This window comes from Lynx canadensis, chromosome A3 (genome assembly GCF_007474595.2).
Source record: "Lynx canadensis isolate LIC74 chromosome A3, mLynCan4.pri.v2, whole genome shotgun sequence".
Classification (NCBI taxonomy): domain Eukaryota; kingdom Metazoa; phylum Chordata; class Mammalia; order Carnivora; family Felidae; genus Lynx; species Lynx canadensis.
The window spans coordinates 100,730,619-100,755,110 of record NC_044305.1 but is presented as its reverse complement, the minus strand read 5'-3'; the positions used below and the strand labels follow the sequence as shown (position 1 = coordinate 100,755,110).

Genomic DNA, 24,492 nt, shown 5'->3' with positions numbered 1-24,492 from the left:
CTCTCCTTCTGTCTCTGCCCTTCCCCCACCTCAAAAAAACCCCCACAAATATAAAAAAGAAAAAAAGATATAAACTCCCTTAAAATATGAAATAGTTTATTTAGCAGTTAGTTGTATGCCAGGCCCTGGAGATATACCAGGAACATACAGCAGGCTAAGTCTTTGCTCTCTCAGGCAGTTCACATTCCAGTTGGGAGAGGTAGGCAATAAGTGAGTAAATATTTAATACAACATCAAGTTAGTGGAAAATGCTAAGGAGAAAAATAAACAAGGCAAGGAGTCAGAGAATGGCAAAGAATTCTCTGATAAAGTGACACTTGAATGAAATGAAGAACAAATAATGAATGATAGTGAATGTTAGCATTTAAATTGTAATCACTAAATTCTTTTCCTCTGAAAATATTTTTTAAGCCTCACAGGTATTAGTGATTGAAAAATGGCTTCTAAGAAAAGTGGAATGTGTTTATATGGTTTTCTGTGTGTTAATGGTAGTAGGACACACATTTAATTTTTCCAGTGACCTTCAGGATTTGCACTGATCACCAATGTCTGGCTTATATCCCTTGGAGCCAGTGGCTTACATCTGTCAAACTGGCTGGGCTTAGAAGAACAATCTCTGGCAGGACAACTGAGAAGATTGAGATTGAAACCCTGTCCTCATTCTCAAGTCACCAAGCTAAGCTCATCAGCACAGACATTGGTTTAAACTCTTAAAAGAGGGCTTTTAGTTTTGTTGTTGTTGTTTTGTTTTGTTTTTTAAATTGAAAATGTCTGTTAGAAACAAGTATTCTCTTGGTTGCTTGTCATTCTTTCAGCTCAAATCATATTTATCTAATCTCTTGTGAAGGATAACTTAAAGATTCTGGGTTTTTTTTGTTGTTTTTTTTTTTTAATTTTTTTTTTTCAACGTTTATTTATTTTTGGGACAGAGAGAGACAGAGCATGAACGGGGGAGGAGCAGAGAGAGAGGGAGACACAGAATCGGAAACAGGCTTCAGGCTCTGAGCCATCAGCCCAGAGCCCGATGCGGGGCTCGAACTCAAGGACCGCGAGATCGTGACCTGGCTGAAGTCGGACACTTAACTGACTGCGGCACCCAGGCGCCCCAAAGATTCTGTTTTTAATAATTTGAATTATTCTTTCCTATTTATTTTCAAAGAAGCTGACCAATTTTAGTTGGCTCTTTCTTTTTTTTTTTTTTTAATTTGTGAGAGTGCATAGATCCCAGCCAGTTCAGTCCTCTTCAGATTGCCTTTATTGTAGGTATCCTGTATAAGAAATACTTAAACACATCAGAGTTCTTTCTTTTCCTCCCATTTTTCTAATATCCTTCCTTACTGCCATGAATTATGGTTTCCTTTTGTATTTATTGAGAAAAAAATGTAGTTAGGCATCATAAAACTGATAATTAGGACATTAGGCTTCGTATGTCATTGAAAGGATGTCTGGATTTATTTAGGGAAAGTATGACTTTTTAAAGTTTATTTTGAGAGAGAGAGTGCACACGAGTGGGGGAGGGGCAGAGAGAGAGGGAGAGTCCTAAGTGGACTGCACGCTCTCAGTGCAGAGCCTAACATAGGGTTTGATCTCACAGATTGTGAGATCATGACCTGAGCTGAAATCAAGAGTTGGTTGCTTAACCAACTAAGCTACCCAGGCACCCCGAAAATGTGACTTTAATAAATGGGTATATTACTTACCTGTTTCATCACTTGGTCAGTTCATTATTTTTCTGTAGTGGATTGGTAATCTAGGTTGGTTATCTTTTTTGGTGACACGACACGTGGAATGACACTACACGAGAAGAATAAATTTCTATAAATTACTTAATTTGTATTCCTTTTGAATCTGTCTTCTGTGCAGCTCATGCTTTTATTTGCTGCATGATACATGTTAGTGGTCTTTATGTCTTTCTCTTCTTAATTGTTCTAAAATGTGTTAGTGCTCGTGAATTATCCTAACATTAAACCAGAATAGTAGGATGCTCCTTTTCATGTGAAGCTTTTCCACATCTATCCTGTAGTCTCTGTAATATGAACTGAACAGAACTAATTTCAGTTTTCCAGGCAGCAACACATATGGGACATGTAAGACACTATATAACCCACGGAACAACTAAGTCTTCTTTTTTCTAGCAGTTCTAACAATCTAAGTTTCCCTGCTTTGTTCCTAACCTCTGCTCATATCTTTCATTAGTTATTTATCTTCTAGTATTGTGATTCTTTGATTTTACCACCACCCAGTCATCTGAGTATCACAAATTGAAGACAGTTACTTCCCTGGCTCCCACCCCAGAAAACTCTTAGGCAGATGGGACAGTGGCTAGCCTGAAATGGAAAAGTTAGCGTGCGTTGTGGGGTTTATGGGTTTATCCTTATCTTAACGTTTCTATTTCTCTTTTTGACCTTTGTTCAAGGAAGGACTGTGTTATTTGTTCCCTACTGGCTTTATCCCCATCATAAGGAATTTAACGTCACTAGAATTGAGGTAGCAGTGAAAAGCATCACCTGATTTAAAGTAAAACTTTGGGTCAATATTTACCAGAGTATCACGTTACTCTATTTCCTGTTTGGCTAAAAAGAGTTAATAGCTGTTACAAAACTTGTTTATCTTTGTTTCTAGGCAAAGCTTTGTTCAGGGAGATTCTAACCCCTTTATTCCTTTCTTTACTCTAAAGGTAAAATACATGGCAAACCACTGTGCCATTTATTTTGTTCTGGTGAAAAACTTTTATTTCTGTTTAGTAAAAAACTTTTATTTCTGTTTACTCATAAAGAAAGCTAGTGAAGATACCAAAGAAATAATTAAATGCTATTGAGTTTTGTTTTTGTCAATCACTTGTCCCCATTTTTTTTATGCTTTTGAATTCATCCATTATTTCTTTTTTTTAAATTTCTTTTTAAATTTACATCCAAATTAGTTAGCATATAGTGCAACAATGATTTCAGGAGTAGATTCCTTAGTGCCCCTTACCCATTTAGCCCATCCCCCCTCCCACAACCCTCCAGTAACTCTGTTTGTTCTCCATATTTAAGAGTCTCTTATGTTTTGTCCCCCTCCCTGTTTTTATATTATTTTTGTTTCCCTTCCCTTATGTTCATCTGTTTTGTCTCTTAAAGTCCTCATATGAGTGAAGTCATATGATATTTGTCTTTCTCTGACTAATTACGCTTAGCAGAACACCCTCCAGTTCCATCCCTCCCTCCAGTAGTTGCAAATGGCAAGATTTCATTCTTTTTGATTGCCGAGTGATACTCCATTGTATATTTACACCACATCTTCTTTATCCATTCATCCATCGATGGACATTTGGGCTCTTTCCATACTTTGGCTGTTGTTGATAGTGCTGCTATAAACAGTGGGGTGCATGTGTCCCTTCAAAACAGCACACCTGTATCCCTTGAATAAATACCTAGTAGTGTAATTGCTGGGTCGTAGGGTAGTTCTATTTTTAGTTTTTTGAGGAACCTCCATACTGTTTTCCAGAGTGGTTGCACCAGCTTGCATTCCCAACTTGTCTCCATTTTTAATGGTTTTATACAAGTTGCATGTATTTACTTAAGTTGGTCCGTGATTGAGGCGCCTGGGTGGCTTGGTCAATTTAGTGGCTGACTTTGTCTCAGGTCATGATCTCACAGTTTGTGGGTTCAAGCCCTGTGTCAGGATCTGTGCTGACAGCTTAGAGCCTGGACCCTGCTTTAGATTCTGTGTCTCCCTCTCTCTGACCCTCCCCAGCTCATGCTCTGTCTTTCTGTCTCTCAAAAATAAATAAACATTAAAAAAAAAAAAGTTGGTCTATGATTTTGAAAGTAGAAACTCCTTATTAAAATGAAATATTGAGGGGCGCCTGGGTGGCTCAGTCGGTTAGGCATCCGACTTCGGCTCAGGTCATGATCTCGCGGTCCGTGAGTTCGAGTCCCGCGTCGGGCTCTGTGCTGACAGCTCAGAGCCTGGAGCCTGTTTCAGATTCTGTGTCTCCCTCTCTCTCTGACCTTCCCCCATTCATGCTCTGTCTCTCTCTGTCTCAAAAATGAATAAACGTTAAAAAAAATAAATAAATGAAATATTGAGAGATGCAGAAAATATCACAGCACAGCTCTCCTGTTCTGGGGAGTTGTGTTACTTAATTTAGTCTAGATGCTGTATGGCATCTATGGCAGGTACTCTGATTACTAATAAAACCCACCTGTAAACATTAGGCAAAAATATATGGCTTTTTTTTTTCCTTATACCAGTGTAATACCTATAATACATGTGGAAGGAAATAGACAGTAAACTGAGCCCCAGGTGGGGTTTTTTTTTTGTAATTTTAAACTGGACTACACAAGGTGGACATCAGAAAATATGTGCACTTAGCATCACACACTGTCCAACGTAGTTTCATGCATGGTATGCTGGAGCCAGCTCATAGTGCTTCATGAAGAGTGACTGTTACGATCTCTTCCCAATTCCATGTTTAGAGATAGCACATTGGTAACTTGAAATTGGCCATATGGGAGTATTTATACCAAGGAAATCAGCAAGTAATAGAAATCAGAGCTTCCTTTTTCTTCTGGAGGGCTGGTTGTTAAACATGTACCAGCAAACCCACTGGTTTCATCCATTCATCCAACCGTCTAACAAATATTTATTGAAATCTAATGTGTGCCAGCTGAACCTTGTGATTAGCACTGAGGGCACAAAGATGAATAACCTATAGCCTGTGTCATAAAACAGCTTACAGTTTGGTTTACTAAAATGTGTAGATCAGTAAAAATCTCAGTATATGATTAACTTTCCCAGCTGAGTTAGATCATCTATATTGGTGCTAGCATCTTGAGAGATAAAGAACTCTTTAGACAGTGAAGTGGAACCTGGGAAAATTACGGTAGTTTTTTTCTGGAAAAAGTATATTTCTAAATTCATTGAATTAGAAGTCCTTATGTCTCACTGGGGTCAAGAACATTGGTATGTAATTGGTTAGCAAAGTACTATTTATGCTAGCATTTGTCCAGAAAATATTCCAAATGACAGGTTGCTGGGGAAGGGACTTACAGTATATGTCAAAAACTTGGTGGTTTTAGAGAATCTGTATAGGCAAAAGTTGAAGAATGAAGTTACCAAGCTGTAAAAAGCGGAAACAGTTTAGTTCAGCATGAATATTTAATGAGTACCCAAATGAGTTAGGCACTATACTAGCTGCAGGAGATACAATGGTGAGCCAGTGTGGGGATGCCAGTTAGGCAGATACCCTGGGAAGGGGGAGGGAAAGATTCTTTCACTTCCAGCCTATCCTGCCAAGTCTGTCCCAGACTTGGAACTCAGGCTGTACTTTCATCTAGTTTTTTTCTAGTCTCTGAAAATATTCCCCACAGAGAACACAACATCCTTCCTGAACTGCCAAGGAGTATGTCTCTGCTTTTAATAAGACCAGCAGTGTGAGTGCCACTCAGAATCATCGTGCATACTTTTGGATATGAGCTGTAAGTTGGGAACTCCTACTGGTGTGACCCAGTAGTAATAGGCTTAGAATGTTTGATTGTGCCATGTGACTCAGCCAGATGAGTTATTGTGTGAAGATATTAAAATGTTTAGTGGTGGTTTCATTCAGCCTCTACAAAGTTTAATTTATGCTAGACCTTTAGTTGAGTAATATAACTATATAGAGCATTGGACAGAGCAGTTTCTAACTACATAAATATAACTGCAGAGTCAAACAAAATGCTTTCATGCAATGAATGCCTGGGGGAGTTTTCATTTTTGTGTGGCTTTCTCTGTTAGGGATCATTAAACTCTTCAAAAGCAGGTATTAGAACAGCTTGCTGAATAAATAAGGCCCTGGGGGTAAACATTGTCACATACCTGCTTAGATGTTCCCACCTCTGATCACAGACTTGTGTTGTCTGTGCTATAACCAGGAGTGCCTGCCAACAACTGCCTCTCATTCTTACTTCCTCTTCTAGAATTGGAGCTCTTGTAAATCTAAAAGATATGTGTGTGGTGGATAAGATCTTCACTGAAGGATGCCCCCAGACTCAGGGCCATACCTTACATTGACTAAAGCAACCTCTTAACCCCTTGATGCAATGTCATTATAAACACAGACCTGAAATTTTTGGGTTATTTACAGCCTTGATTGGGAAATGGGAATGAAAAGGAAGCTCTTTAGGAAAGAGTTCTTTTAAAAAGTAGGGAGTATGGTGATATGATTGCACAGAGACTTCTCAATCCTTCTCAGTAATCTGGAAAATAAGTTCAAGATTTCTTTGATTACTTGATGAAAAGATGAACTACCATTATTGACCCCTTTTTTTTTTTAATGCTTATTTATTTATTTTGAAAGAGGGCGTGCATGCACAAGCGTGGGAGGGGGCAGAAAGGGTGAGAGAGAGAATCCCAAGCAGTTTCTGCGCTGTCAGTACAGAGCCCAATGTGGGGCTTGAACTCACGAATCTGTGAGATCATGACCTGAGCTGAGATCAAGAGTTGGATGCCCAACCGACTGAGCCACCCACACGCACCTACCATATTGACTCTTGAGTAGTAGGGAAAAAAAAGAAAAGAAATATCTGCCTTGCTTTATCTTCCTCGTTATTCATGTAAAATATATCCAGCCATTTTGGACCATGAAAAAAACGTGAAAGTAGAGACTTAGTGGGTAACATATAAACCTCAGAAAAAGCTTTCATGTCCTCAGATTGCCCTTTCCCTGGTTACCTCCACCATCTAAACATTTAAATAATAACTGGTGTCTCTCTCCCTCAATAAGACCACCTATTTTCACTGAAAAGCACTATCAAAACCATTTGTTTAGTGCCCTAAATTGTGTATGTGTTTGTGTATTTATTAAGCATCAGAGTTGTTACAAAATGTTAGGTGTGTATGTACGTCTCTGTAGATGTGGGGATGATAGTAGCAATGGTATATGGCAGGGGTTAGTGGACAGTGTTCTGTCTGCACATAAAGTGAATTTCAAGTCACTTGTCACCACCATGTACTCTCTTTCTGCTGCCCTTGAAATTTGTTAGGCTTCCCAGCAGAAAGGCTATCATGAGGTAGCTGGACCGCTCTTGCATCTCCTAGGGAGTAGACTATTGGCACTTATTTCACACACATAACCTGGGATTTCACTTCCTGAAGGCTTTGTGACCATGAAACTGGCCCTTCCTCCCAGGAAGGACCCCAGAGTATTGTGTTGTAATTTTCAATTAGATAACATCAGCTGCATAGCATTTGTGAAAATAAACTTGGCCTATATACCCTGGGCTTAAAATAAATCAAACAGATGGTTCATGAAGACTTTAGACATTTTTGGCTTTCCTTTAAGTTCCCGTTTAGTTGTTTTTGTGGTTTTGTTTTTAATAGATAATTCGTTTTTTATTGGTATCTGTGTTGAAGTCCTGCCTTCATTCAAAGCAGGAAGATTAGGGAATAAAAGGAAAAGGTGTTAACGATTAGAAAAGCCAAGAAAGATGTCATTACACATTTTGAAGGTTAATTTACAGTTTTTTCCTTTTTCTTTCTTTTTTTTTTTTTTTAAATCTTGTACTTCTCCCAATCTTAATTGTGTTTGAAAGCTATATGCAGATTTGAAGTAGACGTTCAAGAGTGTAGAATTCATTGTGGTAATTCTTTTTATATATTAGAACATTTTCGTGATTGTTAAGAAAAAGCTGTAGAAGTAGTAGTATTGATTTAGTCAAAGCATAGTTTAATAGAAAACAAATGTTTGACTCTTGGCTCCATAATTATACTTTTAAAAAGTGAAATTTGAACTCCTTGAACTCACATGTGATCATTTCTAGTAAGCTTTATTTGTATTGTTTAAAATTTTCATAGTGGAGAAATGACTCCAAAGGCCATTTTCTTCCTCTGTAACTTATTTCTAAAGAATCAGGGTGGAGGATGTGGCTAGCTTTTTAATATGATTTTGATTCCCCTCAATGTAACTGCCATAAAGTGTGGAAGTTTAATGCACTGTATTCAATGTTTTAAGCCTTTTCAGTCGGACAGTTATTCCTTCTGCAAGAATTGCAATGATGATAGAACAGAACAGAATCTTTTTGCAAAAGGTGAAGATACATTATAGATAGAAGTGGTTGGTTTGACTTCATTTTAGGTAATTAAAGTTTCTGTTTTTGTTTCTGGGAGAATAGGTCATAGCAAATGACAGAAGTCCCTTGGTCGGTAAAATCCACTGGGAGAAAATGGTGAAAAAGGTGTCAAGATTTGGAATACGTACAGGCACTTTTAATTGTTCCAGTGACCCCAGGTGAGTTGGTTAGGCAATTCTTAGAATTTGAGTTCTGACCAGAATTGTCTCACTCAATGAAGACCATGATATTAGAAGCCTATTTGAACTGAAAGCTAATCATAATGTTTAGCATGCTTGGGTTACACAGGCACTTGATAAATAGTTTTTGATAAACTGGCAGTTACTTACTTCCTTTCTGAGATGTCTTTCTCTCTCTATCCCATTCTTCCATATTCTTCCTAGTGGGGGTGACTCTTTTTTTTTTTTTTTAATTTTTTTTTTTTCCAACGTTTATTTATTTTTGGGACAGAGAGACAGAGCATGAACGGGGGAGGGGCAGAGAGAGAGGGAGACACAGAATCGGAAACAGGCTCCAGGCTCTGAGCCATCAGCCCAGAGCCTGACGCGGGGCTCGAACTCACGGACCGCGAGATCGTGACCTGGCTGAAGTCGGACGCTTAACCGACTGCGCCACCCAGGCGCCCCGGGGGTGACTCTTAAGAGTATGTCTTCAGTCCTTTTGTTTCAGTTTTCTTCCCAAAGAGACTTCAGCACATTTATAGCTTTGTGCTGATCAAAATCTTTTGTCATAATTCTGACTTCTGGTTTACATGTGGACACTCATTTCCATCTGCTGTACAGCTGCCCCTAGATGTGCCCTTTTCCCTAATCCCAGTGTCCAAATTCAGATTCAGTTTCATTTTTGTATTTATTTATTTATTTATTTTAATATATGAAATTTATTGTCAAATTGGTTTCCACAGAACACCCAGTGCTCATCCCAAAAGATGCCCTCTTCAATACCCATTACCTACCCTTCCCTCCCCCCCACCCCGCATCAACCCTCAGTTTGTTCTCAGTTTCAATTTCATTTTTTTAAATCAGGCATGTACCCTTTCTACCTGTCCTTTTTCTGTTCTTTACTGTTTTGTCTTTTGTTTTTCCCATTTTCTCAGATAAGAATCCTTGCAGGCATTTTTGTGTTCTTTTGTCATCATCTCCACTATTTCATCTGTCATGTTATTTCTTGTTTCATTATTACATTATTTCTTGGAAATGCTTTTTTAATTTTTATTTCTATTTATTTTTATTTTTGAGAGCGGGAGAGGGATGGGGGGGGGCAGACAGAGGATCTGAAGGGGGCTCTGCACTGACAGCAGCAAGCCCGATGCAGAGCTTGAACTCACGAACCATGAGACCGTGACCTGAGCCCATGTTGGATGCTCAACCGACTGAGCCACCCAGGCGCCCCTCAAGTGCTTTTTATTTCAACTTCTAGTGCCATCAAATTTTCACTTACAAGTATTCATTATTTAATTATCCATTCAGTAAATATTTAATAAAAGATTAGCATATATAGCATGTTGTGTTTAGTGCTGAGGAGGGGGTGTATGATGTATATGTAGAAAACCCCACAACATTAGGTAGTTTCTAATGTAAGTAATATAACTGTCTGTATTACTTACTTACATGTGGCCCCAGTGGGAAGCCCATTAATTGTATGTAGAAAACCCTCCTGTGCTACTGTTGTACCGCATATTTTCCTGCCTTTTCTCCTTTAGGCTCATGTTTGCTTCATTTTGCCTCAAGATTGTTTTGCTTACTGGTATTATAGGATGTGATCCACACCGTAGGGTGTAGGATCCCCTAGGAGTTGGAGATAAGAAGGAAAGTTCTTGTATCTTCTAACTCACAGTCTCCCCGTCTTCCCACAAAGCTTGCATTCTCATCTTTGCCACAGAGTCTTTTTTAAATTTTTTTTTTTTTTTTTTTTTTTTTTTACGTTTATTTACTTTTGAGACAGAGAGAGACAGAGCACGAACGGGGGAGGGTCAGAGAGAGGGAGACACAGAATCCGAAACAGGCTCCAGGCTCTGAGCTGTCAGCACAGAGCCCGATGCGGGGCTCGAACCCACGGACCGTGAGATCATGACCTGAGCTGAAGTTGGCTGCTCAACCGACTGAGCCACCCAGGCGCCCCGCCACAGAGTCTTGATCATATTCTAACAATGCCTTTTGTTGAAATGTCCAAAACAGCCTTAGTGTTAATGTTTTAATGAAAAGCAGATCGTTATTTTTGTCCTTCGTTTATCAAAGACAGTTGCATTTGGTCTGATTCCATCATTCCCAAATAGAGTCTGAGTGAGAGATCTTTCTTACCCTCACTAGTGATTGTAATACCAGAACAAATGATAGTGCCAATATTTTCATTTTTTTTTTTTCAGATAATGCCAGAAGTCAGTATTAACATCACTATTTTATTGAAAAATATTCGGAATTGATTTTTTAAAAAATCAATGAACTAATTAATGTATTTTGACACTGTAACTTACAAATATACTAAAAAATATCAAGTGAAAATAAATTTACAAAAATATAAAGGTTAAACACATGCTATATATAAATTGTTACATAACAATAAAGAATTCAAAAGTAAGCTAAGCACAACAGAAAACGTAATCTATTAATATGAAAAACTGAAGGAAATAGCAGTGTTTGACTTCTTTTGGTGTAATCTTATGAAACAAAATGCATCAAAAGTACATTTTATCATTTCAAATGATAATTGAGTCTAGCGGATTTTAATACAAATTTTTCTAGCTTTTCTTTTGAAAAACTTTGATTCTATACTAGGTGAGGAATGGTGAAGAGATACATATAAACTACCTTTGTATATTTTCCTCTAAATTTTTCATCTTTAAATAATCTCACCTCTTTGGGCCCCTGGTTGGCTCAGTCAGTTGAGTGTCTGACTCTTGATTTCAGCTCAGGTCATGGTCTCATAGTTTGTGGGTTTGAGCCCTGCATCAGACTCTGCACTGAAAGCACAGAGCCTGCTTGGGATTCTCTTTGTCCTTCTCTCTTTGCCCCTGCCCCACTCCTTTTCTCTTTCTCTCTCAAAATAAGTAAACTTTAAAAGAATTTAAAAAAAAAAAAAATCTCACCTCTTATTTATGGTGGAACAGATCATTTTTGAGCAAATTTTGCTTTCTTTGTTGGTTGCAGCTATTATTTTTTGTTATTAAAAAAGCACTTTTACTTCATCTTCAGTTTCATCACAAAATGAAGGTCTTGATGCATAGTTACTTACATTAGTTTTGGTATTATCATATTCATGTTAACTTTTATTGGGAAAATCTTACAACTGGAGTAAGAACTATTGACATAAAAGCTGTGCTTAGGGTTGTTTTTTTCTTTTTTTTGAGGATTTTGGAGATCTAGAAAAACAAAATGGGGAAATACAGAAATGTGTGTTCAGAGTGTCAATGTCGGGTGGGGCACTGGGGTGGCTCAGTCGGTTAAGCGTCCAGCTCTTGGTTTTGGCTCAGCTCATGATCTCACGGTTTGTGAATTCGAGCCCTGCATTGGGCTCTCTGCTGTCAGTGCAGAGCCCACTTCAGATCCTCTGTCCCCCTCTCTCTTGGCCCCTCCCCTGCTCATTCTGTCTCTCTCTCTTTCAAAATAAATAAATAACCAACAACAACATAAAGAATGTCAATGCAGGGTATAACTGGTCAGGAAATAGTGTTATTTAGCAAGTGTTTTAATCATATGTTGGATAATTGAGTCATCTTAATTTCAGATTTTTATAAACACTAAACTCTCCATGTTTATTTTGCTTTGTTTACCTGAGTTTTTTCTCCGGTGTGGCTTCTAGGGCAGCCTCCGATGTGCTGGTCCCATTGCACAGCAGTACTTTCCTGACCTGGTTAGCTCCTCTTAAGAACGTTCAGGACCACCACCTCTGGGAAGCACCTGACTCTGCCCGTGGCAGCAATTTTAATTTCTTGCCCTGCTTGCCTGGCCCTAATACCTCTCATTCCTCAATCAAGCAATATAGGATAGAGGGCTAAAAAGCCTTCTGTTAGGTCTGTTCTCTTTTCCGTTTTTTTTAAAAACGTTTAAATGGGTTTATAATGTTTAATATTTTAGATGTTTTTTAAATGTTTATTTACTTATTTTGAGAGAGAGACAGAGAGGGAGGGGCACTGTTAGTGCAGAGCCCAGCGCAGGGCTGGATCTCACAAACTGAGATCATGACCTGAGCCAAAATCAGGAGTCCGATGCTCAACCCACTGAGCCACCCAGGTGCCCCTTTTCTTTTCCTTTCTTTTCCTTTTCTTTCCTTTCCCTTTTCCTTCTAAAGTAGAAAACAAGGTGGGGTGTGTCTTTGGGCGGCTGGAAAGATGGGGGATAGTAAAGAGCAGATGGAGAACATTGGAATTGCAAGAGCTGAGTGGCAAACAGGGATCAGGAGGACCTATGGTGAAAGTAGAAGGGCAGGGGGCCTGTGGAATAAGCAGAGAAGGGAAAATAAAGGGGAGATTGGACAGTGAACCTGGAAGGCCAGGGAGGGCAATGACTTTGTCTGAAGAAACCACATTATGTAAACAAATAACAATGTTCCTTTAAAAAAAATATTTTTTTAATGTTTGAGACAGAGACAGAGCGCGAGTGGGAGAGGGGCAGAAAGAGAAGGAGACACAGAATCTGAAATAGGCTCCAGGCTCTGAGCTCTTAGCACAGAACCTGATGCGGGGTTTGAACCCACGAACCGCGAGATCATGACCTGAGCTGGAGTTGAACACTTAACTGACTGAGCTACCCAGGCACCCCACTAACGTTTCTTTTTAAGTACACATCCCACGCAAGAAACTGGAGTAGCAAACTCACTGTTTTCTATCATTTTTAATCTTCAGATTCTCTAAGAGATCTCAAAAGGTTTACTTTAAGAACTAGAAGTTATTTTCATGGTATTGTCATTGAATTTATTTGAATTTTTAAAAAAGTGTTTTTTTGAATTGGCAGTAAAAGTTTTTATATCAGTATAAGGTAATGTAAAATTATTTTTAAAAATATGTACATTAGTCTTTATTTCTGTTTAGCAGTAGAATTTTAAAATTGATATGATATACTTTTGTTTATTAGACTTCTTCAGACCAGTGTTTAGGTAAACATAAGTAGCCTGGTGTTTATAAGTATTAGAGTTTTAGGGCACCTAGGTGGCTCAGTCAGTTAAGCCACCGACTTCAGTTCAGGTCATAATCTCACGGTTTGTGGGTTTGAGTCCCGCATCAGGCTCTGTACTGACAGCTCAGAGACTGGAGCCTGCTTCAGATTCTGTGTCTCACTTCTCTGCCCCTTTCCCATTCATGCTCTCCCTTCTCTGCCCCTTCCCCACTCATGCTCTGTCTCTCTGTCTCTCAGAAATGAATAAGCATTTAAAAAATTAAAAAAAATAAGTATTAGAGGTTTTTTTTTTAAAGTCAGGAAAACCTGATTGAATTCAAAAGATATATGATGACCATATGACATTTTCTTTTCCTTGGTACTCTTAGATTCTATCTGGAAAGATAAACCTTAAAGCTGTCACTTAATTCTGAACTGAAAGCGCAGAATACATTTGTTTTCTTACATGAAGAAATGTGTACACTAAGACTTTCTTTGACTGTTTTGCACAATAAGGTTTTCTGTCACAAAAATTGTCATTTAATTTATGGCACTAAGAAGCCAATATTCCCTGAGGTAGTTATAGAAAGATAGAAAGGATGACCAAGAGCAGAAATGTGTCATCACAAGTATCATATGAAATTTAAGAATTAAAGCTACTTAAAGCTTTTTAAGATGTAAATAAGGCAATTACCTATTTGACTTGTTGCTTTTGGGAGTAGAGGGAAAAAATAGAATTCATGTCAATGAATTACTTGCATTATACAAATACAGTGTTAAGGGATAGAAGATATTTTCTTTGTAGGAATTCATAATTCTCAATCCATTTCACTGAAAGCAATGTTGATATTGGGGCACCTGGGTAGCTCAGTTGGTTAATCGGCTGACGTGAGTTTGAGCCCTGCATCGGACTCTGCGTTGACAGTGCAGAGGCTGCTTGGGATTCTCTCTCTCTTCCTCTCTCTCTGCCCTCCTCTCTTTTCTCTCAAAATAAACTTTAAAAAAAAAAAAAAAAAAAGAAAAAACCAATATTGACATTAATGGAATCTATTTGTTAAGGAAGTATATCAACCCAACAAGAAGCTGAATTGGGGTCTGTGATTCTGAGTCACCCAGATAGTTTCTCAGAGTCATTACTTAACCTTGTCTTTATGACATAACATGCTGTCTTCACTTACCTTAGGTTATATCACAAAATTCCTGAGATACAATTAATTGTATTGTCATCATGAAACTTTATGACATGTCGAGACTTCCAGTCTGATCATGTAAATGTGTAGTGTGCTTGTTTAAATAAAATGTAATCCATGCTTACTAAGTAAAGCATAACACTTATGATTTTTATATCAGTATTTAGAATAGCAAAATAAGAAATTGAGTATTTATAACCATCCAATTACAAATCTAAAATGAACAAATTATCTGCATGGTAGATTTTTCTTTTTTCCAACCTTATTGAGGTAAATTTACATATCATAAAATTCCACATGGTAGGTTTTTAGAAAATACTATTTTTAAAAAAGGAAAATGTTTCACTTATAATCTCTACACTGTCCTACAACAGCTGTTTTTATTTTCCAGCATTTCCTTTCATTCCTCATCTAGTTTTTTAGGGAGAGAGTGATGTCACAAATAGTATAGCAAGAACTTGTCCATTTCCAAAGGATTGGAGTCATGACCACACTGGATAAATCTAAACAAGTGATTTAATTTTAGTTAAATTCTTCTGTGTGTACTCATCCTTGGACCGAATCTCTTCTTAATCTGAAAACATAACTTTGTTTCATCTGTATTAAATGCTCATCCTCATGATTTTCATTAAAGAGATGAGAGAATACAAAAAAGTATGGGACTTGGTCTTTCCTAGGTGAGTTTTCGTATGGATTACTTTGTAGCAGTGCCTGTGTGGGGCAGGTATTGGTGAGGGCTTGGGTTAATACATGGGCACAGCATGGCTCCTCCCCTCAAGCATCTTGCATTCGAGTCAGGGACTTGGCATGTAGGGTAACCTAGTCTTTCTCTGCCCATGTGAATCTAACCACCTTCAAGACCTCGTTCAATTCCCAAACCTTTCATGAAATCTTCACCAACTCAAACTCTCCTTATTCCTTTTTTTTGAACTTTTACATTATTTAGTAATTGAATATATATAGCTTTATACTTCTATTTTGTTTCCTTACTAGTATTTTCAATTTTCTGTGAGCAGGAATTATTTTCCTATTATCTTTAGATCCTATAAGCACATGATACAGCAGTAGGTACATAATAGATGCTGAAGTATTTTCTGATTTCCCTGACTAAAGGCTATTCTTCAAAAGACTAGAAATACAGAGATATGAAGCAAAAACAAACAAGCACAATAACAACAAAAAGAGAGCTTACTTTTGTTCTTGTACAACTGCCAGGTATTGGCACTACTTTGATTATTTGGAGGTTATTTGGTTTGGGGGAAAGAGTATCTTTCAGGTGCTAAAGAAATTTGTTAGGGGGAAACAAGGTGCACAACAGTGAAGATGAGCAAGCTAGCTGATCTACCAGCCTAGTTGTTACTTCTGGTTTGCTCTCTTACAGATACTGCAGGAGAAGAGGCTGGTTGCGATCTACACTCATTATGTCTGTCCCACAAACGAGCACTTCTAAAGGGAAAGTCATGCTTAAAGAATATAGCGGACGCAAGATTGAAGTGGAGCACATTTTTAAGTGGATAACTGCTCATGCAGCTTCTCGGATCAAAACCATTTATAATGCTGAACATTTGAAAGAAGAATGGAATAAAAGCGATCAATATTGGGTAAAAATATACCTATTTGCAAACCTTGACCAACCCCCAGCTTTCTTCTCTGCACTAAGTATAAAGTTTACCGGAAGAGTGGAGTTTATTTTTGTTAATGTGGAAAATTGGGACAACAAGAGTTTTATGACAGATATTGGTGTATATAACATGCCATCATACATTCTTAGAACTCCTGAAGGAATTTACAGATATGGAAATCACACAGGTGAATTTATATCCCTTCAGGCCATGGATTCATTTTTGCGCTCATTACAACCTGAAGTAAATGATCTGTTTGTTTTGAGCTTGGTTCTAGTTAATCTTATGGCTTGGATGGACTTATTTATCACACAAGGAGCAACCATAAAGCGATTTGTGGTTCTCATAAGCACTTTAGGGACATACAACTCTCTGTTAATTATTTCCTGGCTACCTGTGTTGGGCTTTTTACAGCTCCCTTACTTAGATAGCTTTTATGAATATAGCTTAAAATTGTTGCGATATTCTAATACAACCACACTGGCTTCATGGGTAAGGGCAGACTGGATGTTCTATTCTTCCCACCCGGCCCTATTTCTCAGTACGTACCTTGGACATGGTTTACTAATTGATTACTTTGAGAAGAAGAGACGGCGCAACAGCAACAATGATGAAGTCAATGCCAATAACTTAGAATGGTTATCAAGTCTGTGGGACTGGTACACCAGCTACCTCTTCCACCCGATTGCTTCTTTTCAGAACTTTCCTATAGAATCTGATTGGGACGAAGACCCTGACTTATTCTTGGAGCGGTTAGCTTTCCCTGACCTTTGGCTTCACCCTCTGATACCAACTGATTACATTAAAAATTTGCCAATGTGGCGATTTAAATGTCTTGGAGTCCAGTCTGAAGAGGAAATGTCGGAGGGTTCTCAAGATATTGAAAATGACTCAGACAGCGAAAGCACAGACACTTTTAGCAGTGAAAAGGAAGTATTTGAAGATAAACAAAGCATAGTTCACAATTCTCCAGGAAGAGCAAGTCACTGTGATGCTGAGGCTTGTTCATGTGCCAATAAATATTGTCAGACCAGCCCATACGAAAAGAAGGGGAGGTCATATGGATTATATAATGCTAATGAAGATATGGAACCTGATTGGTTAACTTGGCCTGCTGATATGCTGCACTGTACTGAATGTGTTGTTTGCCTAGAGAATTTTGAAAACGGATGTTTGCTAATGGGGTTGCCTTGTGGTCATGTGTTCCATCAAAATTGCATTGTGATGTGGTTGGCTGGGGGCCGACACTGTTGCCCTGTTTGCCGGTGGCCTTCTTATAAAAAAAAGCAGCCGTATGCACAACACCAGCCCTTGTCAAATGATGTCCCATCTTAACCATGTGCAATTTGTCCTTTATAAGCTTTGAGTATCTTACAGCTTGCCTTTTTAATGTTAGTCACAATGTTTTTGTGGTTTGAAGTTTAGTTTAATGTTAGTGCAGTGACAGGAAATACACATTATGCTAATGTTGATGACAATTATTTGGTTGCCTTGTGTGTCAATTGAATGCATACTTAATTGTAAAAATTTTTATTTACAACATTGGAAATTCAGAAGTTAATGTTTTTTGTAAGCACAAAAGAAGTATGATAGAAATTTATCCTAGCAAGACTTTACAAGGTAGGATCAAATCCTAATGGAATTGAGGCAGTTTCTTATCCTAAATGTTTCCTCCCTTTTTACAATCTCTGTCCAGCACCTCTTGATTAAATAATGTATGCTCTGAGACATGAAATTAAAACGGACCTATGAAATAAATTATTTTAAAACCAGAAGATTACAGCTTTTCCAATGTTAAATTGTTTTTAGTGAGGTGGTTGAATGTTATAGGTGTTTTGCTGGTTTGTTCATTTCACAGGTAAGTGATCCTAGATTCATGAGGAAAAACAAAAATAAATTATGTTGCTGACGCTAGCCAGAGGTCATGTTAGTCAGCCTCTTAGCTTGGTTAGCTTTGATGGGAAGGGATTTCATGGTGGGCTTTTTTTTAAGTATTAAGTCATTTAAGAGAAGTATATTCGTCTAAGTAAAATCAACTATAACATATTAGTCACACATTGATTACTTTGTTTTTCCTGACTTTTATTTTGAAAAATGTCAAAACTGCAGAAAAACTGGTAGCAGTACAATGAACATCTGTTTCTCTAATTCACCAACTGTATGTATTTTGTTACCTTTGCTTTATCTTCTCTATATGTATTTATCTTTTTTTCTTTCTTCTTTTCTGGTTTGTTTTTGTTTTTTACTGATCCCTTTGGAAATAAATTTTAGTCATCCTGATGCCTCTTTACCACTGGATGTATCACCATGTATCTTCTAAGAACAAGGACTTTTTTTTTTTTTTTTTGCATAACCACAATACTATGATTACACCGAATAGATTTATTCACGTTGATTCAGTAATATTTAACATACAATCCCTACTTCCCACTTGCTCCCCAAATATCCTTTATATCTTTAGATGTTTTTGTTTTGTTTTTATTGTGAACTTAGCCACAGTTCATGTGCTGGGTTTGGAGTCCTTCCTTTCATTCTTTTCTAGCAGTTCCCTGCCCCCTTTTTTTTTTTTTCCCCTTGTAAATCTTTTCTGATACATTTTGGAAGAGAACAGGCTAGTTAACGTATAGAATGTCCTACATTCTGAAATTCTCTGAGTGTTTCCTCACGATAAGATTTAAATTAAACAATATTGCCTGGATGATATGTACCTCCCATTTGTATAACATTGGGAGTCACATGATACCAGTTTGTCCCATCATTGGTGAAGCTAAATTTGGTTAAAGTCATAGCTGTCTTCTGTTTCCATCATAAAATACTTTTTCATTTAAGATGGAACCTGTGAGGCTATGTGAATATCCCAAGGGTTTGGTGTCTTTTTTGTTTGTAATTTTAATTCCAGTATAGTTAGCATACAGCGTTATATTAGTAAGCCAACAGTTTTAACATTCACTGATGGTTATTAATCTGAGTCAGTTATTGAATAGGAGTTGTAACATGGGGATTTTCTAATTGCACCCTTCATTCTACATTTTTTAGCTCACATTTTTTGTGAAGAACAGCTTTCCGTTTTTCTTTCTGTCATACTTTGAATATTACTGGACTCACAGTTTCTTTTTATATTCGGTGTGTTAAAGTTCATTATTCTTTGTGGCGTCCAAATCATCCCAAATTTGATAAGGGAGAGCCCCCTTCTAGGCTAATTCCATTCTGTGCTATTGATATGTCCCTTTCAATCTTGAAACGGTTGCTTTTTGACACAAGGCATTCCAGGCTCACTTTGTATTTTTTCTGGCCCAGCACTGTGATCATGTCTGAGTTTCATAGTGCACTTTTAAAATCTTTCTTGACTGTCCCACCCCACATGGTAACAAAATGCAATTTTTTCATTCTGAATTATTGCTTGGTTACTAGCAGAAGCCTTCTTCCCCCCCCCCCCCCACCTTCCCCCACTGCCTTCATGGTAGACTTGAGCCTTATTTTCATACATCAATGAAAATAGTAAGGACTGGCTATTACTGGGGTGCCTGGGTGGCTCAGTTGGCTGAGCATCTGGTTCTTGGTTTCAGCTCAGGTCATGATCTCATGGTTCATGAGTTTGAGCCCCACTCAGACTCTGTGCTGACAGTGCAGAGCTTGCTTGGAATTCTCTCTCTTCTCTTTCCCCCCACCCCCACCTTCTCTCTCTCTCAAATAAAAATTGTAAGGATCAGCTGTTAGTATTTGAGAGCTCTTTTAAGTTTTTAAATAAAAAATGCAAAAACTGCTCCTTGTGTTATTTTCCTTTTGAAAAAAAGTAATCACATTGTTGTAAATGTTAGTGTTTCCCAGAGTTCTGCGACTGGTCCACTGCTCTTTTCTTTCATGTTTTCAGTGGTTGTCCCCAGTCTACGTGTCCAGGCAAAGTCCCCTCCCCAGATCTGCAGTTTTTTGTACAGCCATCTGCTGAACAGGTTCTCCTGGGTGCTTCTCAGTGCTTAGTAAGTAAAACAGCTTTTCATTCTGTCCCCTACCCCCCACACCCCAGTCATTCTCTTAGGGTCCTGATTTCAGTTAATGGGTCATAGACATATAATATTGTCACCTTATGAAATGTACACAAAAGTGTAGACATTTTAAAAGACAATTAAAATTTCTCCAGCATCCCAGGGCACACCATACTTTGGAGAATACTACCCTAGATGATAAAATAATCTCCTTAAAACCAGTTTTCAAGGCCCTTCATAATCTTTCTGGCTGACTTCTTGGACACATCAGACTCTGGCCTGCTTGTCTCTCCAGGCCCATGCTCTAGTTTTTCTCAGCTTGGTGCTTTGCTCTCCCTTCTGCCTAGTGTTCTCACCCCTTCTTCTCTGCTTTGTCTGGCTAGATCCCATTTTTTCCAGAAATTCTACACCCTCCTACCCATCTTTTCCTTCTCCACCAGGTTTATAAAGAGATAAAGATATCTTTACAGTGAAAACTCAGGCAGCTGTCCTCTTACTCAAATGATCAAACTTATCATCACCAACAATGGAGCAAACTGATATGTGCCCTTCTAATCTTAGTTATAGCTTGCCATTCCTGATACGTACATGTTCTTATATCCTACTGATACCTCACACATTTCTGTCGTATTTAGCTGTATTATATTAAAACTATGCATGTTTTTTTTTGTGAATTTGTAGTAGGAATTGTGCATTATTCACCTAAATATCCACAGTGCAGGGCATAATATAGACATTTTGCGTATTAGACATGCCATAAAAATAATACAATAAAGTTGGGGAGGAAATCATTGCCAGAGGTTCAGATCTCCAGGGAAAGCTTGACTCATCCCTTAAATGTTAAGCACAGCAAATAATGTTTTTGTCAGTTTCCTGGAGGTGGAGAATTGAAAGACATATTCAAGGTTGACAGACTCTAGACTTGAACTGTGTTTAAAAAGAAAGTATGGATTCACAGAACAACCTATTGAATTTAATGAACTAAAGATTCCAAGTATGTGGGCTTTGTAGTTACTGAACTCTGGAGTTAACTGCAATAGTAGGACACATGATTGTGTTCTGCTCAAATGTTTTTCTACTGTCTCTCATTTTTTTGTGTCTTTCTTTAAGGATAATATCCCTGAGGACAGGTGTAATGCTATAATCTACTGTTATATCCTTACAGTATTAGACCCAGAGTTGATATACAGTAAGTAATTATTGGCTTGAATTTTAAAAATCTATGTTAATTTTATCCTTTACCAAACTTTTTACCACCCATCTAGTATTGGTAGAAAAGATAAAAGAAATTATATTTTTAGTACCCATTAGTAGGGACAAAGATAATCGATACTTATGGTCTGCTCCAAGAAAAAGATCTTAATTTTTTTTTTTTTTTTTTTTTTTTTTTTTTTTTTTTTTTTTTTTTTTTTTTTTTTTGTAGTCACAACCTCTTTTCAGCTCTTCTTTAGATTATTTGGGAATCTTTCTCCTTGCTCCCGTGTTTTCCCCCTGGGCCATTTTATTGTTACTTAAAACTCTACCCAAGGGATAAAAGATGGCAGAAGTAAATAAGTGTTGGGTCCTTTTTGCTATTGGATTTGATTAAAATTTAGAGAAGAAAAAACAAATTCAATTGTGAAAATGACATTTTGAATCATCTGTGTTTTAATCATTCTATTCTTGTTCTCATTGCTTCTCTGCCTTTTGGCTAAGATCAAGTGTATTCTTGTTCTTGGTGCCAAATTTTAAGTATACTGATTAATGATTAATTTAGGCAATCTCTTTACTTGATCTTTTGTACCATCTTCTCACCCAAAGTTTTTATTGTTTCATATGTAATAGATCATTTTACTGCCTAATATCCCTGTGCAATAGGTAGAACAGAAGGAATCCCCACTTAATAGTCAATCGAGTTAAAGATGTGACTCAGCAAAGGACACAGCTTTCAAATTTGAATTGTCTTTAGGGCCCAGTGAAACAGTTTGAGTGGGAGTGGTGAGGGCAACAGTGTGCTTGCTCCAACTAAAGGTATTTAAATATTGTTTTTAAAGATTGCATCAGCCAGTCGAAGCTGGTGGTGGCTTCTTTATAACCTCTGGATGAGATTCTATCTTGTTCAGGGCTCTTTCTACCACATTTTTACTTAGAAATAAGTGCATTTGTGGAAAAGACAATAGGAAACTGTCTTTTGTCAAAATTATATTCTCCTTCATGCCGATGCTAAATTGCATACTTGTTACTGTCAAATTCACTTAGTTTATGGGCATGATGGGATAATAAGCTCTTTATGTTCTATGTTAAATGGTGCTTGAATATTCTTATTTACAGTCTGTTTTAAAATTCACTCTTAGTATTGACACTGCCTAACTGACTTGATAACATATTTATCAAATAAGAACAAATATAAGCTTAAAAGTAGACCGGTACCTGGGGTACCTGGGTGGCTCAGACGGTTATGCGTCCAACTTTGGCTCAGGTCATGATCTCACAGTTCCATAAATTCAAGCCCTGCCTCGGGCTCTCTGCTGTCAGTGCAGAGCCCACTTAGGATCCTCTGTCTCCCTCCTTCCCTGCCACTCCCCTGCTTGCACGCATGTGTATGCTCCCTATCAAAAATAAATAAACATTTAAAAAAAAGAGGGGTGCCTGGGTGGCTCAGTCGGTTAAGCGTCTGACTTCGGCTCAGGTCATGATCTCGTGGTTCCTGGGTTCGCGCCCCATAATGGGCCCTGTGCTGACAGCTCAGAGCCTGGACCCTGCTTCCATTTCTGCGTCTCCCTGTCTCTCTGCCCTCCCCTCGCTCTCTCTCTCTCTCTCTCTCTCTCAAAAATAAACCTTAAAAAAAAAAAAAAGTAGCCACCCAAACATGTCAAAGTTCAGGTACTACCTGTTTTCTTTTTTGTTTGTTTGTTCATTTTAAAATTTATATTTCCCAACTTTATTGAGATAAAATTGACATATATCATGGTGTAAGTTTAAAGTGTATGATGTACACTTGACTTGATAAATTTATACGTTGCAGTATGATTACCAGGGTAGCATTAGCTAACACCTCCAACACATCCCATAATTACTTATTTGTAATAAGAACATTTAAGATCTACTCTCTTCGCAACTTTCAAGTATATAAATACAATATTTTAAACTATAATCACAATGCTATGCATTAGATCCCAAAAACTTACTCATCTTCTAACTGGAAGTTTTCTGTTTCTATGAGTTTGGCTTTTTGCTGTTGAGTTTGTTGTAGATTCCACATGTAAGTGATATCATATAGTTTTTGTCTTTGACTTATTTCACTTAGCATAATACCCTTAAGACGCATCCATGTTGTCACTAATGTCAAGATTTCCTCGTTTGTCATGACTGAATAATATTCCGTTGTATAGATGTGGTATGTACATATGGTAGTATATATACCACATCTTTATCCATATATCTGTCGATGGACAGTGTTCTCTTAGAAGCATCTACTGAATGAATGAGGAGTCATACACAGATTCTTACTCAGAATTTATTCTTGCTTCACATAGAACTCAAATGAGCTTAGTAATTTAGCCTCCCAGTCTATAGGGTAGAAGCTATGCATATACAGACTTTGAAGTAGGGAGTGGAATCTGATATAGGCAGGGCAGGCAAGGAAGTCATAGTTACAGTAGTTTTGATAGTAAGAGTTAAATGTAAAAGACCCAAACAAAAAACCGTAGTTTGTGCCAGAAGTATAGTGTCAAATAATTTCCCAAGAGAATATCAGTATCTTGCCAAGAATGATTCTGTGTTATCCAAAAAAACGTTTTATCAGTACCATTTGCACAAGAAGTCAGGAAAATTCATTTTATTATATTCAAAATCATTTTAAAACTATTAAACTTTAAAATATTTTGAAACTTTAAAACGTTTCAATAAAGTGAAAGTTTCTGTTTCCTGGAAAACCCATTCAGTGGGCTAGGGTGGGAAAACAGAAATCTTGTTCCTTGCATCCCTATAAAAGGTTAACTCCTCACACCCTCACCAGTTATCCATAGCACGCTGCCAGTTGTATACTAGAAAAAGGATGTTCATATACAATGTATATTTAGTCACCGTCACTACTGTTGGTGAAATTCTGTGAGCTCTTTTCATTTGGGAATGTACTTTGAGATCTTCATCTGTTGATAAAGCAGGGTCTGGTGACATATTTCCACATGGAAACTTATTTGGGGCTTTATGAAGGAAGTCCTTTTACAAAAACAAAGTAGTAGGGTTTCAGACCAGCAAAAGAGAAGTTAGAAGAATTCTGGTATTTTCAGGGCTGCTTTTGTTGTTATTGTTTAAATGCTTCCCATTTAGCTTTACTCGATTCCTGAGTTAAGTGGCTAAAACAGTAGGTTTCTGGAACCAAATGCCTCAAGCTGACTCTGAGTTGCAGGAGGCTTGGGTAAGAGACTCCTCTTGCCAAACACAGCAAATTTTGGGCCTTTAAAACAATATTGTTCAAAGTGTTTGTTAGTATTGAGCATGGCGGACTGTGACAAATCTTGATGTATATTGCT

The 24,492-nt window shown here is 37.7% G+C and overlaps 1 protein-coding gene across 5 annotated transcripts in view; it reads left to right on the top strand.

Moving 5' to 3' along the window:
* The window catches only part of LOC115510806 (E3 ubiquitin-protein ligase RNF103), a 110,338-nt gene that overhangs the window by 5,582 nt on the left and 80,264 nt on the right, over positions 1-24,492 (top strand). For 2 of the 5 annotated variants that reach the window (XM_030311047.1, XM_030311048.1), the window contains 2 exons: positions 8,136-8,251; positions 15,755-17,775. The exons of 1 other annotated variant lie outside the window; for it this stretch is intronic. In XM_030311047.1, coding sequence (XP_030166907.1) covers positions 8,136-8,251; positions 15,755-17,330 — 1,692 coding nt within the window. In that variant the 3' untranslated portion in view covers positions 17,331-17,775. Of the gene's footprint in view, positions 1-5,373; positions 5,463-8,135; positions 8,252-15,754; positions 17,776-24,492 lie in introns of those variants that run through there. 2 more of the 5 variants (XM_030311049.1, XM_030311054.1) reach the window with 2 other exon arrangements.